General features: G+C 40.6%; 1 protein-coding gene across 1 annotated transcript; it reads right to left on the bottom strand.

Moving 5' to 3' along the window:
* Positions 1-8,857: 8,857 nt before the first annotated feature.
* On the bottom strand, positions 8,858-16,189 carry LOC108166090 (uncharacterized). Its single transcript, XM_081612904.1, has one exon. The coding sequence runs from the start codon at positions 15,431-15,433 to the stop codon at positions 9,575-9,577; it is 5,859 nt and encodes a 1,952-aa protein (XP_081469030.1). The 5' UTR covers positions 15,434-16,189; the 3' UTR covers positions 8,858-9,574.
* Positions 16,190-16,613: the final 424 nt, after the last annotated feature.

Below are 16,613 nucleotides of genomic sequence, written 5' to 3' on the forward strand. Positions count from 1 at the left end.
GAAGGATTTCAGAAAGGCATTATGTCTCAGCTAAGGCTTTTCTTTCTCTTAATCCTTCCAACTTTCATGTACTGTATTGCAGCAGAGACAACTGTGAGAAACCTCCTAATATATTCCCACTACAGTGCCCGAGTAACTTATCTCGGGCACTAATAAAAGCTTTGAAAGTGCACTAATAACAATGGAAGAAATTTGAATAAAGGAAGAGATGAGGTGTGGGAGCCGTGTAGCAAATGAAGCCGAGAAATGGGCAATCAGCAGCTAAGATACCAGTGTCAAACCCATATAGCGTGTGCACTGATGTGAAGTTTGTGGAATGTTTTAATGTGATGAATATGATGACAGCAGCATCTCGCCCCAGGATGCTTCCATCAAAGAGCACCCAGACTCTTAAAGTAAAATATGGCTGTGATCACAGCTAGAGGCTGAGATGAAGCGCACTGACGTGGCTTCAGTTACATAAGATGTGACACGGCCCCTGTGTCCTCAAGAGCTTTTGATGAGTCCGAGTTTTAAGAGTAATGCTAATAGTCTCAGTTTAAACCTTGTGAACCGCAGGTTTAAAAAAAATAAACCTGACATAGGCAAACGCTTGTAAAAATATCCTTCCTCGTTGTATTCTACCAAAAACATTTATTTTGTTTTCTTTTGATTTAACAAGCGAGACAAACACAAAGTAGTGCATTATTTTGAACTGAAAGGAAAAAAATCCTTAAGTTCAAAATGAACAGACTTCGACACGCATTTGGATTTAGGTCCCCTGAACAGGGGAACAGCCACAAGTGGTGGAGATAAATCCTGAAGTATGAGTCTAACCATCTTTACACATCAAAAGAGTGAAGTGTATCTATTCTTCTTTTCAACAAAGCTCAGGGTCTGTCAAATTGAGACAACAGCGTCTGTGAACAGAAACATTTATGTTTGGCCACAAAATGCTATGTGTTGTGAAAAAACTGCACATCACCTTGAATACAACATTTTCAGGATAAAGAGAGACGGTGGTATAGCTTCAAGGTGTTCTGATGTTTTTATAGCAACAGAAAATGGGTGAAGTCATAGATGCCCAAATCTTTTACAGGCTAACACAGAGTTTCAACTTTCTGAAGGATGATCATTCTGCATAAAGACAAAAGAAATGTGTCTGTTTACTTACAGTAAAATAAAACTAATGTTTTCTGGCATTGGGAATAAAAAGACAAACATAATTCTCCTGGCCTCATCTTGAAGGAAAGTAAATCTAGTGAAACAGATGCTGTTTTTATTTACATAACTGGAAGTGTTTGCATTTCCCGAAAAATGCCAGACTGATGCCTCAGCTTCCACGGCTTGGCTATTTCCTCTCAGAAAATGCCAGGGGCCACATTGGATCTGCAGAAGCTGCCAAGGCCTGAAGGACCCTGAAGCTCTCATGTTGCTCCTTCTCTCCAAAGGGCTATATTTAACCTCATCACCCCAATGCAAAGATGTGTATAGATGATAAGGACATGCACTTTATGTATTTTGCCCAAGCTAATTCAGATGCACCAATGCAAAGTAGTAGCTAATGCTTGCGTTGGTTAACAAATAAAAAATGTTTGTCTCTCATTTGATGGAATACCATATGACATGAGGCATTCTGTCAAAATGAATAAAACAGATCAGGTAATAAAAGTCTTTGATGACAAATGAGATCTACTAATAATGACTTTTTTTCCAGAGAAGCCTCATGATGACATTTCTGAAATGTGACCCATGAATATTAAAATATCGCTGCTCCAGTGCATGTGCACACATGTAAGCATGTGTGTGTGTGTGTGTGTTCAGGTCTGTGATGCCTCCTGACCCACTTTGGGCCTCCTGCTCAGCCAAATAAGAGGCCGAATGGCTGAGCGGCTGACTGTTTTTTAGCCCTCGGCTACTCGGCTACAGCACATCTGTGACAGAGTGCTGGACCGCAGGCTGGACCTGGAGAGCCTCTTCACCGATGGTCTGAAGCTGAACTGTCAGCTAAACATTTATCATTCTTGTTTAAGTTCAACATCAACGGTCAAATGTATGACACTAGTAAAATTACATGATTGAAGTCATTTTCTGAGTTTTTCTACTTGTAAAAATGCACAAATACACAAAAACTACAAAGAGTTTTTTCTCTGCATCCTTGCTGGAGACAAGGTTATGAAAACTTGAAAAAACGAAGGTTGCAGTAAAGACATGTTACCACTAGCTGGCAGCAAACCATCTTCTTATTAATAGTCTAATCATGTACATTTTATAATCCCTCCATGATAAAGTACATCTGTCCACCTCAGTATCTGCGCATCTCTTACCACTGGCTTATTTATCCGTTCCTAACAAAGATGAGTGGAGAAAGAACAGGTGCAAAACAGAGATCAAGGATGTGATTGCATTTTGTTTGACCAGATGGTACATAGAAATATCTAAACAAAAAATTACATTCCATTTCTTTATAGATCTCATAGTACTGTAAATAAATAAGGTTTATTAAACTCAGTTTCTGATTTGATTTTACTGTCTGTTTCCACTGCCAAGATTTTACTTTTGAACCTCAATGAGGTTCAACACATTTGTGAACAAAACCGTATCACTTGAACGCGTACAGCTAAATCATACCACTCCACTCAGTCCAGTGAAGAAAATAACGTGACAAGTCCAAAACAGTGAGAGAAATAATGCAGGGAAATTACTGTTGAAACAATTTTAATGAGCTTTGGGATACAAGCCTAAAAACTTCAAACCATCTAAAAAAGAATTATCTGTAATACAAAAACACACACACACATAGTTACACACATAGTTGTGTTATTCCAGCAACTTTGCTTAAAATAAAATAAATGCAACAAATAGTTTTATTCCCTATAAGGAAAAAGTATTTTTTTTTTATTTTATTGTTTTGCTATATTTGAATTTGTGAGCAAATGAAAGGGATAATCTGCTGTAACAGTTCAGATAAAGTTGTATAATAAAGCTTTAACTGCGATGCAGAATGTGATAAAAAGTTCTCAGAAGATCTTATTTTAAATGACAATGATAGGAAAGATACACACTGTGCCATAATAAATTAGAAAGAGAATTTAACATGAAGTCCCACCATCTGCTGCTAAGTAACTGTCAGTTTCCATGATTCACTGTGGAAGAATTAGTTGCTTTACCATTTCATGAGCACATTAATATACTTATTAAAGTTGTTACTCAATAAATACTCTCACATTTAAACAATGATTAATTATAGGTGTCATTTGGTGGTGAGGCTTACTGAGCAGCTGAAAACTCCATCCCTCAATCCATCCCTTCATCCATTATCATACACGTTTATTCCTAGTGGCGTCGGCAGGAGTGCTGGTGTCCATCCATCCATTTTCTTTACACCCTTGTCCCTTGGTGGGGGCGGGAGGGTTGCTGCTGCCTCTCCAGCTATTGTTCCGGGCAAGAGGCAGGGGTCACCCTGGACAGGTCGCCAGTCTGTCGCAGGGCAACACAGAGACACACAGGACAAACAACCATACACACACACTCACACCTAGGGGCAATTTAGACAGACCAATTAACCTGACAGTCATGTTTTTGGACTGTGGGAGGAAACTGGAGTACCCGGAGAAAACCCACACATGCACAGGGAGAACATGCAAACTCCATGCAGGAAGACCGGAGCCGGGAATCGAACCCAGAACCTTCTTGCTGCAAGGCAACAGCTCTACCAACTGTGCCACTGTGCAGCCCCCTGGTGTCTATCTCTGTATTTATTTATTTATGATTTTTGGCATACACAAAGGAATACATTCAGTTTAGTTAAAACCAAAATATAACATTATTGAAAGATTATGAAAGACAAAATAAATCCCTTTTATAAACAGAAGTATAAGTACACACACCTACCTAAGGAATGCTTGGAGAGACCAATAAACCCACGAATTTATGTTTTTGGAATTTGGGAAAAAGCCGGAGTGCTATCTAGTCAAATCAGTTAAACACAATCAGAATCTTAATTCATAATTTTATTAGTTATATACATTCCAGTTTGTTCCTACTCATAATGTAATGCAGTCAAATCCAGTTTACATTCAAGAGCAGTCTATCTAAGAAAGCAAATTACATCAAGGGTTTGGTTTTGCAAGCATGTGATGACAGAGGATGGCTGATTCACTAACTGGGCATAAACTTTGCTGCAATCCTGATTCACTGCCCTTTAAACTTTAAGAAACATTCAGCAGAACCAACACAGTGAGGAGCCATTTGCTGCGAGCCGCTGTGGGTTGAGTCAGACCAGACAGAAAAAAACAGAAGCTCTTCTCCACAGGTACTTTCAAAATCGAAGAAAAACAGAGCAGTGAAGAAAAGCTTCCATCATCAAGGAGTTTAATGGAAGCACAATTGGCAATTCCACGACGAGACTTGCTTCTGATTAACCTCAAAAAATTGAATGACATTGATTTTTTTTTAAAACAAGACTCTAAGAAATGTCTTATTCTATTTTGACTTACATTCTGCCTTTTATTATCTTCCTGTCTGTTCCTGAAAGTTGCCCCACTGAGAACTCAAAAAGTTTCTGTTGCTACAGAAAATGGTAAATAAACCAATTTCTTAGGCAGTATGCATGTTTAAAGGTATTATTTTTCATAAAACTGTTTAGGTTTTAGTTAACAATCAAACAATTTTGACTTTTACTCTACTCCAAATGATGAAAATCATAGTAACAAGAAAGAGAGGGCGTTAAAAACGTACTTTTGGTTACCCTGTCCAAGTCTGTCCAAGTCTGAAGTGCAAGCAGGGACAAAAAGAGATGCATGAGGAAACAATGAAGAAGTCTTCCCCCCTGGTAATTTTTTAATGTTTTCTGTATTTAAACTCTCAACCCTGATCATCCTTTTTAAAGAGTGATATATTCTCAGCAGTCATAAAGCAGAAAAAGTGTTTTGTTTGAGACATTTTCCATGATGTATTTATGATAAATATTTACGGTGTGTTCCAAAGATCAATTCGTCTCACTGTCAAAGACAAAATCTACAACAACATTGCCATTTTACTGCACAATCATCACATGACAAGCTGTGAGCATCTCACTTTTCTCCTATATGTGCAACGTCCTCATTTCTGCCCGTCTCCTTTTCTCTCAGACAGAGCTGGGCTCAGAGGGTGTGCTAGACGTCATGCTGGCTGTCATCAACCAAGGCACCTCTTTCATACAAACATACACACCGAAAAACTAAGATGTTTGTATTCCTGAACACGCCGATGCAGATAAAAGCTCATCCTCTCTCAGAAACATGGAAAGAAACAGCTTTCACCCATTTCAAGGAGATTAAAAATAATTCTACTTTAAATGTTGGATATTGAAAGAACAATATTCAGTAAATGGTCATCCTTGTGTTTATTTTATGCCTTATACAAACATTATCTTAACTCTAGGTAGAGGCATTAACCTAGATACTGAAATAAACAGGTTGGTCTTCTGACTCAGACAACAATAAAAATCTCAACACACCTTCTGATCCAGTTTCTATTACATTTGTTGATCCAAATGTTTCTGGCACAATTTCAAAGACTCCACAGAGAAGGACAAAGATCTGGTGAGGTGAAGGTTTCACTAGCAAACCATTACACTTTTTCAACTTATTCTATAAGTGTGTAAGATCAGACTATATAACCACATAATGAGATTAAAAGTTTTTACTATCCTTCTCCATTTAATGTTCCCATAGTTCTGATTTCATGTGCTTTGCACATTAAAATACTGGGTCAGTTACATTAGGAGGACATTAGCTCCCAGAATTAAAGGTCTTTAAAGTTCATACGAATGGCAGCGTTGGGTGGTGCAGTTAGAGCAGGAGTCCTGCACACAGAGGCTAGATTACTGGTGCCAAAAAAAGTATTTTAAAAAGTTCATACCAATGTCACAGTCCCCCTCTGTTTGAAATAGATGTTATTTCAAGTGACAAACGGTGACAAACTCAGCAGCTACCTGTTTTTGACTGGTGTTTGAAAGAACTCACTGTGCTGTCATCGCTTGTCAATTTTTCAGTCTGTAAAGAGTTGAAAGGGGCAAGCTTTGTTCAGCTCCTGACATTCCAACCTTGCTGCAAATATTTTGGAACTGATTTTCATGCATCAATGTCTCCAAATGGTCAACAAATGGTTAATCTCCTATCTTAAAACATGTAAAGTGAATGTAATGTGCAATTCCTTAGTAGTGCATCAAGGTACTTAAGTTTAAACTGGGGAGCCTCTAACGGCTACATGCAAACCGCCCACACATATGCTAAACACTGAACAGACTAAATGGCTTCTGACACAGCAGCAGAATTGTCTGTGGTGGACTTCCCAGGTCGTTCTCTTTTTATTAAAGCTCACCTGAATCCGGCTCCGGTTGCTCCATTGGATTTCTGTCATTTCCACTCAGAGTTCAGCCCACACACACTCACATACCCACCACGTCTGACTCGAACACCAATGGCCCCCGTAATATGATTTATCACATCAGGTTGAAGCAAAGATTAAGTGTTCAGCCACGAAAGGTTTACATAATGTGGAAGTTCCTGCATCTGGCGTCCTCTAGTGGACAGATTGTTGAAGTGTACAGCTTTTCTAAGGTCAGATGTTAAACTGCTTCTTAGGAACTCTGCCTTGACAGAAATCATTTTATGATTAAATACTACTTAACTTATAGCGGCTTTGACCTCAGAAGGGAAGCCATTAGGCAGGATACTGCCAGATGCAAAACTAATGCAAAACACATTTCAGAGAAATTGCTTCTAATTTTGTTCAATCATATTTTTAGATATAGTACTAGTTCAGAATCTTTGACAGGAATATCAGCAAGCAATCTGTCAAACAATAATAAGCATGCTACATATATAAAATGCATGATTAATCAGTAATCTAAAGAATGTTTGTTCATTTCTAACAAAGCTTTTGAAGCAAGTCAGAATTAAAGCGACACTATTAAAGCCATTGATGTAATGCGCTTTATGCAACGTATCTTGTATGAACTCAGATCTGTCCAACACTTTTGGGGTGAACTGGATGGCTCAGCGTGAGCCTTAATCTTCTCTTGTGGCTGAATGGGAGCAAATCCCCGAAGACACAGTCAAACATCTGCTGTAAAAAAGAGAAAAGAGTGGAAGCTGTTAGGACAGGAGATTGATGGATTGTCTGTGCTCTATTTTCTAGTTTTGTTCTGCCTCCTTTTGGCCCCTTACCCGTTGATCAAAACACCTTCTTTTCACCTCGCCTCACTGAAATCAGAAATACATCATTTATGGCACATTCAGTGTGTGTGTGAGGTCACGACAACCCGTCTGCCCCATGAAGCTTCGATCAAACTCAATTTAGCTGTTGTAAACAGCATGGCTTCCATTCCAGACTGAGTCCACAAAAAAATTACTCATGCTTTGTGCACTATTCTATACACGCATAATAATACATACATACACAAGCATCTACTAGAGTATAATGTGAAAATGCTTTGGTTTGAATTGAGGTGCTGATGAGGTGGATGCAGCTGTTGTAGAAATAATTGAACTATAGACGTTACAGATTGATTCCAATTTGAAATCCAGCAGGTTAATACTCAGTATTATCCCTCCACATAATAGCATGTAAGTAATGAAATGCACACATACAGCAGTTCAAGTATTACTATCTTGTTGTTTCTGATAACAACAAAGAGAAAATTTCCATCACACTTTGTGCAAAAATAATGTTTTCGCATAAAAACATTATTTTGTGAGAAACTACAAACTCTGCTTCTTTAAAGGTCTTAATCTTGAGAGGTTTTAGAAAATGAAGTAATAATGCTTATAATGTGACATTTTAGTTGTGACATTTACAACTTATCCAACTTTCATTATTGCAGAATTTGACATCGTCTCATTTTGATTTAACAGTTTATAATTTCTCTGACTCTTCAATGCTGAAATGCTCAGACCACATGAAAACATTATGATTTTAAAAAGACAAAACACAAATCAGATGCATATGTTTGGATTTCTGGAATTTCTGTGATCCACACGACACAAAATTGTACATAAGTTTAACCTCAATTAGTAGGTGTTGAGGTATGTTATAAGACGTGCTTTAACTCACAAAGGCCAAGGCCTCCTGACTTTTTATTAATGTCCATGACTCACCTCTGCTGGTAAAATCTCTTTGCAAGCTCGAGTAGTTTGATAATCATTATGCTGACCAAAAATCTGAACAGAGGGAAAAGCCCAAATACCTCAGATTGAGAAATGTAGTTTAATATGAGATAAAATATTTCTAGGGCCGCTTACAAGCAAACTGATTCCAAAATTATTAGTTCAGGCAGCTGTAAATGACAACACATTACTTGTATTTTACCCCTGCTTTGCTGACGTAGATAACTCAAGCTGTCACCCTCAAATGAAACCCCCGTATTTTCACTGTCTAGCTTTAAGCCAGTTTTACCATTAACAGATACATTGTTAGAAGCTCTGAAGGTCTTACCAAGGCTCCACAATCAACATTACAGAAAATGTGTAAACCATGCCTAAAAGCCAGCAAGAAGCCATTTAAGTGAAGTATAGAAAACTTAGCAAATATCCAGTCAACATTAAATCAGAAACATGACCTGATCAAAATAAAGTGATGTTTGAGATACTTAAGGGATGAGAATGTGAAGCTCCTGACTAGAGCTTAAAGCATATCACAAATTAAATTATACATTTTGAAATAGAAAGTCTGATTAAACGGCTACAAGGTCAAATGAAATTCTCCTTTGACTTGTAGCTTATCAATTTATCAGGAAATACTGGAAGTTTTTTTTTTTTACCTCTTCCATAAAATAATATGGAGTGATGGTAGGGGGGAGGGTGAAGGGCCGGTATCCGAGTGATTCAATCAGCTTTGTTGTCAATAACAAACTGGACCAGGTGGTCTGGTGATGTGTTTGAGTGATGGAAGTGTGAGTGTTTCATGGCCCTATTTTCTCAGAGCAAAGCGAAAGCCATCAAAGAGATATTACAGCATTGAGTTGGAGGTTTTAATTCTCAACAACACTATGCTGCCCTCACGATGTGTGTACTTACAAAGCTAGACAGCTAGCTAACACTTTAGTTGAAAATAATCCAGTCCTTGATAGTTTTGTTGTTTTATTTTCAACTGTTGATTTTTGTAAAACTGTAACAAAGCACATACATGTCCATTAGATAATATACAGAAAACAACTAGACTACAGCAAACAGATGGTTCTTAATTATCACCAATTAGCTAACGATGTAGCAATAAAGTCTAGTTGGGAAACATCAAACTTTTCTTATAAAATATAACACAATACTGAAATTACAATTAATAAAATGAACTTACAGACAAATAGTGTCCAAGGAACAAACGTGTCTGACGGACAATCGATGACACCATGCGTGCAACTGGACAAGTTCTGCTCGACTGACCAAATTAAGTGTGTGAACGATGTCCACTAGGTGTCACTAAGGGTCTATATTTTCACTTACAATGTAACATTGGAATACTAAACAAAAACATAATGATGGAGTCAGCACACTCCCCGCTTGACAAAATATTATTTTGTCACCATAATAACAGAAAACTGTCTCTTGTCCATTCAAATTCCTTCAGAAAGCAGAACAATAATCTCTGAAACGGGTCTTAGGAAAATCTTGGCATGTCCTCCTTTTGTTATCTTCACTTCTACCTTGCGTACGATCTTGTCGCTGCTCGGTAGGGTTTTCACAATGATCCCAATGGGCCAGTCGTTCCTGTGGGCTTGGCTGTCTTTAAGCAAAACAACATCTCCCACCTTTATATTCTTTTCTTGCTGAGTCCATTTCCTGCGCACTTGTAGAGTGGACAAATATTCTTGTTTCCATCTCTTCCAAAATGTGTCTGCAAGACACTGGACATGTTTCCATTGTTTGCCTTGCAGAACACCCACCTTGAATTCACCAGACGGAGCTGACACTGTGCTTGTCTTCTGAGTAAGCAGCATAGCTGGAGTGAGGATGGTTGGCATCTCAGGATCATTAGACACAGGCACCAGAGGTCTGGCATTCATGATCGCCATGACTTCAGCCATGAGAGTGCTCAAAACCTCATGTGTGAGATGAGTGTGTCCTGATTGGAGTAACATAGCATCCAGAATGCGTCTGGCTACACCAATAAGTCTCTCCCATGAACCACCCATGTGCGATGAATGCGGAGGGTTAAAAATCCATGTGCATCCTTTGCTTTGGAGATAGGACTCAACTGCTGCATCTTTGGAGTTGATGTTCAGTTCTCTGCATGCACCCACAAAGTTGGTTCCTCTGTCAGATCGGAGAAGTTTGGCAGGACCACGGATAGCGAAAAATCTCCTCAGAGCGTTGATAAAGCTATCTGTTGACATGGATTCCACCAACTCTATGTGTACAGCTCTGGTAGACATACAAGTAAAAAGGACGGCCCACCGTTTACTATTAGCACTTCCTCCTCTTGTGCGACGTGTACTGATGGTCCATGGTCCAAAGACATCAAGGCCCACATTTGTGAAAGGGGGTTCAGGCGCAAGTCTGTCTGTAGGCAGATCTGCCATTTTCTGATTTTGTGGATGTCCCCGTAGCTTTCGGCAGATAACGCATTTATGGATTACAGAAGACACCAGACGCTTGGCTCCGATAATCCAATAGCCGGCGGCTCGAATCGCTCCTTCCGTTATGTGGCGGCCTTGGTGAGCCACCTCCTTATGAAAGAATCTCACAAGTAATGTAGCAATGTGGCATGTTCGGGGAATGATCAGCAGATGTTTCTCCTCGTTTGACATCTCTGCAGATGAAATACGACCTCCAACTCTCAGTAAATCCTTACTGTCCTTTACAGGATTAAGTTTCTTAAGTGGGCTTTGTTTAGGAAATGTCTCTTCCTTCTCCAGGCTCTTAATTTCCTTTTTGAAAGCCTCGTGTTGGATGACATAAATTATTAGAGTTTCCGCCTTTTTGAGCTCCTCTGTGCCGAGTATTTTTGTAAAACATTTTCCTGTTTCACATTTTGCATCCTCGTGGTTCTTCTTGAAGGAAACAACAACACTCATGAGTCTGGCGATAGTGTTGCCGAGTCTTGTCCAATCTGAGAATCGTTCAAATCGATGCGAACCTAGCTGACCTGATGAGGTGTTGGTGGTCATCACTGTCACAATGGGTCGGATCTCAACATCTGTTTCAGGTTCCACCAGACTAAAGTTGTTGGTTTCAGGGGGCTTTTCTGCAGAGTCTGATGTCAAAAAACTGGGACCTGTAAACCAGCTGGTCTGTTGAAAGCACTCTGCTGCAGCAAACCGGGTAGCGTGGTCTGCAGGGTTCTGATTTGTGGAAACATAACGCCACTGGTTTGGACAAGAGGATTGTCTGATTCTTGTCACTCTGTTGGAAACATAAACATAAAATCTTCTTGAAGAATTATGGATGTAGCCAAGCACAATCTTGCTGTCTGTAAAAAACGTAACTGCATCCACACTAACATCCATTTCCTCTTGGATCACCTCGTACAACTGTACAGCCAACACAGCAGCACAGAGTTCAAGGCGTGGAATGGTGTGTACAGGCTTTGGAGCTAGCTTGGACTTACCCATGACAAAGCCAACATGATATGTTCCATCAACATCAACTGCTCTTATGTAGGCTACTGCTCCTATCGCGAGTGTAGATGCATCTGAAAAAATGCATAACTCTTTCTTTTGCAGTGATGTGGGTGAAATGGAGAAATAACTCCTCCTGATGTGTAAAACCTCCAAGGCTTTCAGAGAGTTTTTCCATGCGTTCCATTCTGCTTCTTTCTCAGAAGGTAGTGGAGAATCCCACTCGTCTTGTTGTGATGAGAGTTCACGCAGAAGTGCTTTTCCTTGCATTATTATTGGGGCCACGAATCCCAAAGGATCGAAAAGACTATTTACTGTTGACAGAATGCCTCTCTTAGTGAATGGCTTTGGTTCGCTTGAAACCTGAAATGTAAAGCTGTCAGTTTCTAAATTCCAAGAAAGTCCAAGGCTGCGCTGGAGAGGGAGTGGATCTGCACCAAGCTCCAGCTCCTTCAGGTCACTTGCTCGGTCTTCCTTAGGTAATGCTTCCATGACTTGGTTGCTGTTTGATGCTACCTTGTGCAGTCTTATATTGGATTCTGCAAGCATCTGTTTTGTCCTTTTCAGGAGGTCTACTGCTTCATCAGGTGTGGTCACTGAAATTAGTCCATCGTCAACATAAAACTGTCTCTCCACAAACTGTCTTGCATCAGAACCGTGTTCATTTTCACCCTTTTCAGCAGCTCGTCTCATGCAGTATATAGCAACGGCAGGTGATGGTGTGTTTCCAAACACGTGGACCTTCATTCTGTACTCTGCAATGTTCTTGTCAAGATTGTTATCTTCATACCAGAGGAAACGGAGATAATCTCTATGATCTTCTCTGACAAGAAAACAGTAGAACATCTGCTGTACATCTGCTGTGACAGCTACCAGTTCTCTTCGAAACCTCAGAAGAACTCCTATCAGAGTGTTGTTCAAATCTGGGCCCTTTAGAAGTACATCATTTAAAGACACTCCTTCATATGCAGCACTTGAATCAAACACCACCCTGATCTGTCCTGGTTTTTTTGGGTGATAGACACCAAATGTTGGAAGATACCAGTGTTCCTTATCTTCTTCTAAAGGGGGTGCTAGTTCAGCTTGGTCTTTATCAAGCATTTTCTGGATGAACTCCTTGTAGTGTTCTTTCATTTCTGGCTTTCTCTCCAACGTTTTCCTGAGTGAGTCAAGACGCTTTATTGCATGTTTCCGGTTACTTGGAAGAAGCTGTCTTGGAGAGTGAAATGGTAAAGGAGCTACCCAACTGTGATCCTCATTTTGGTAGACTTCTTTGTCCATAATGCTCAGAAAAACTTTGTCGTTTACTGACAATCCTGATTTATTATCATCCTTGGATCTTTCGAACACTGAATGGTCCTGATTCTCTGAGTACATAGGTTGAATAATGTCTCCACAAACAAGGGAATGGATCTGATGCTGTTGTGAGGTGCCATAGCTCTCCTTTACTTGGATACCATTTGGACATGGACTGAGAAAGGATGTGCGCCCAGTCTGCAGCACGTTAGCCTTAAAAGCACTGACCTTTGTAGATCCATGAAAACTTCCCACACAAACATCACCCACTACAACCCAACCCAAGTCGAGTCGTTGTGCATATGGAGCGTCATGAGGTCCATTTATTTGCTCTCTCACCTTATGGACTCGTAGGACGTCTCTTCCTAGCAGCAGTAGGATGGGAGCCTCTGGGTCCACTGCTGGAATCTTATGGGCGATTGACTTTAGATGAGAGTGATGTTGTGCTGCTTCAGGTGAAGGTATTTCCAGTCTGTCATCTGGCACCATGTCACATTCAATTAAGGTAGGAAGTGGTATCTGTACTTTTCCATCCATAGACTTGAGAATGAAATTATCAGCTCTTCTGCCGGACATCTCTGTAGTTCCAGAACAGGTTTTTAATGTGTATGGAGCTGTGCTGGCTTTAACTCCAAACCAGTCAAAAAACTCTGTCTTTGCGAGCGATTTGTTACTCTGCTCATCAAGAACGGCATACATTTTAACTGCTTTGTCCTGTCTTCCTGCAGGGTATGCTTTAACTAAACAAATCTTAGCACATGAGCGTGAACCTTTCAGGTTATTGCAAACCTCTGTGCACTTTGTTGTGATGGGTGTATCTTCACCTGGCTCCCCGCTTTCCTCTTTGTCCGATTCACAGCTCTCAGTTGTAGTTGAAAGAGGATTTGGATGTAAAGCTGTTACGTGTGCCTCACTTTGGCACTCAAAACATTTGATGGTTGCCTTGCAATCCTTTGCCATGTGCTGAGTCGATCCGCAACACCTGTAGCAGATATAGTTATCTTTAAGATAAGCTTTGCGTTCTCCAATAGGTTTGTTCCTAAAGGTTCTGCACTTCTGAAGTGGATGTGGCTTTTTGTGAATTGGACATTCCCGAGCTGGATCTATGAGCTTTTTCTTTGAGGAAAGAGTAGTGCAATCTGCAGATTTTGAAGGAATTTCTGTTTTGTGTGTTGACACCGAAAGACTGCTGTTGTACCTGGTCTTCTTATCTGACTTTGAGAATATGTAGCTGCTTGAGGTGGTAAACACAAAGCTAGGATCATTTCTCACCTTAGCCTGGTTTCTGATGAACTGAGAGAAGAAAGAGAATGGAGGAAATGGCACTGCATATTCCTCTTTGTACTTGGATGCTCGAGTTATCCATTTTTCTTGTAAACTGTGAGGTATCTTTTCCACTATGGGATTCACGCCACGAGCTGTGTCCAGATAAGCAAGGCCAGGCAAATATCCTTCTGCCTTTGCACATTCTAGCTCCAGTAGAATGTCACCAAGTTCTCGTAGCTTTCCATTGTCTTTGTTTGTTAGCTTTGGAAAGTTTTCAATTTTCTTGAATAGTGCATTTTCTATAACTTCTGGCATTCCATAGCATTCCTCTAAACGTTGCCACACCATGCCGAGTCCTGCTGTGGGATTAAGAACGTGCACAGAACGAATTCTCATTGCTTGTTGTGATGAATCTAACCCCAGCCATTTAACCATCAAGTCCAGTTCCTCTCTGGGTGTCAGGTTCAAGTCCTGCGTGGCACCACGAAAAGATGCTTTCCATGACCAATAGTGTTCAGGGCGGTCGTCAAATTTTAAAAGACCAGAACTGACAAACTCACGTCTCATCAAGTATTTTGCAAGATCCTGTGCTCCTTGTGGCTCTGCTTCAAACCCTCTATCCGCTTGATGAGGCTGCTGAGTTCTGTCTAATGTGTGAGGTTGACGCCACATGCTTGGTTTTTCGCGTTTCAACTCCATTTTCTCCAAGTCTGGATATCTGTATCCTTGCCGTGTGGTGGATTCTGCCTCATGTTTCACAACTGCTTCTCTAGAATCAGGAGCTCTTTCCAGTGGCGAAGCGTCACGAAATAGCTCTGCATGCTGCTTGATATAGTTGCTAGTACGCTCAATAGGACTGAGTGGTTTTTCTGGAGTGTGCAGTTCTCTTAGCTTCTCCCCGCTTTCAATCTCCTCCTCTTCGTAAGCCGCAGCTTCGGCCTCAGCAGCGGCAGCAACTCTCTGGCTTTGAAGAATGTGGAGACTGGCTTCAAGGTCAGCTCTCTGTTTCATCACGCTAGCTTCCTTTTCCGCATACGCCAGTTGAGCCTGAGCAGCTTTAGCTTTGGCCCGTGCCTTAACTGCTGACGAAGCAGTTGATACTGACGTCCTGCTTGACCGTTGTGAAGAACGAGATGATTTTTTGGATGACTGCGATGCAACATAACTTGCTTGCAGAGGGGTTTTCCTCTCAGCTGGCAGACTGGCATCTCTGTCTTGCTCTGCCGCATTTGGTGGCTCCATGGTGTCCTTGGCGTAGTCCTTCGTATATCTCTTGCCAGAACGTAGACTCATGACTTGTTTGAACCCGCTGCGTAGTTGTCTTTTTACTATGCTGCCCTCACGATGTGTGTACTTACAAAGCTAGACAGCTAGCTAACACTTTAGTTGAAAATAATCCAGTCCTTGATAGTTTTGTTGTTTTATTTTCAACTGTTGATTTTTGTAAAACTGTAACAAAGCACATACATGTCCATTAGATAATATACAGAAAACAACTAGACTACAGCAAACAGATGGTTCTTAATTATCACCAATTAGCTAACGATGTAGCAATAAAGTCTAGTTGGGAAACATCAAACTTTTCTTATAAAATATAACACAATACTGAAATTACAATTAATAAAATGAACTTACAGACAAATAGTGTCCAAGGAACAAACGTGTCTGACGGACAATCGATGACACCATGCGTGCAACTGGACAAGTTCTGCTCGACTGACCAAATTAAGTGTGTGAACGATGTCCACTAGGTGTCACTAAGGGTCTATATTTTCACTTACAATGTAACATTGGAATACTAAACAAAAACATAATGATGGAGTCAGCACAAACACTTTTATGTGACTGCGTCTCACTCCTGCCCTGGCCTGACTTATGATCTTGTATCATTAGCCAGCGGCCCCCTGCAGTGTAAAGGTCCGTCATGCCATTTCCACACGTCGCTCTGCATTGCGTTGTGATGCAACATACAGTAAATGATACATTCACTCTGTTCTGTCCATTTTACTCAGTAAGTAGAGTCTTGCTTTGACAGATACATGTGTAGTGCCTCCCATTTTGCACGCTTATGTTTCACCTATTCTCTGGAGATTTTTTTATCACTATTAGCCCGTCTTGGTTAGCGCTATCACTATTAGCCCGTCTTGGTTAGCGCTATCACTATTAGCCCGTCTTGGTTAGCGCTATCACTATTAGCCCGTCTTGGTTAGCGCTATCACTAGTAGCCCGTCTTGGTTAGCGCTATCACTATTAGCCCGTCTTGGTTAGCGCTATCACTAGTAGCCCGTCTTGGTTAGCGCTATCACTATTAGCCCGTCTTGGTTAGCGCTATCACTAGTAGCCCGTCTTGGTTAGCGCTATCACTATTAGCCCGTCTTGGTTAGCGCTATCACTATTAGCCCATCTTGGTTAGCGCTATCACTAGTAGCCCGTCTTGGTTAGCGCTATCACTATTAGCCCGTCTTGGTTAGCG

The sequence above is a fragment of the Poecilia reticulata genome, chromosome 11, assembly GCF_904066995.2.
Source record: "Poecilia reticulata chromosome 11, P_reticulata-male-v2, whole genome shotgun sequence".
Classification (NCBI taxonomy): Eukaryota; Metazoa; Chordata; class Actinopteri; order Cyprinodontiformes; family Poeciliidae; genus Poecilia; species Poecilia reticulata.

Excerpts from the sequence above, each read along its gene's own strand:
- LOC108166090 (XM_081612904.1), bottom strand. The coding sequence starts at position 15,433 with ATGAGTCTACGTTCTGGCAAGAGATATACGAAGGACTACGCCAAGGAC.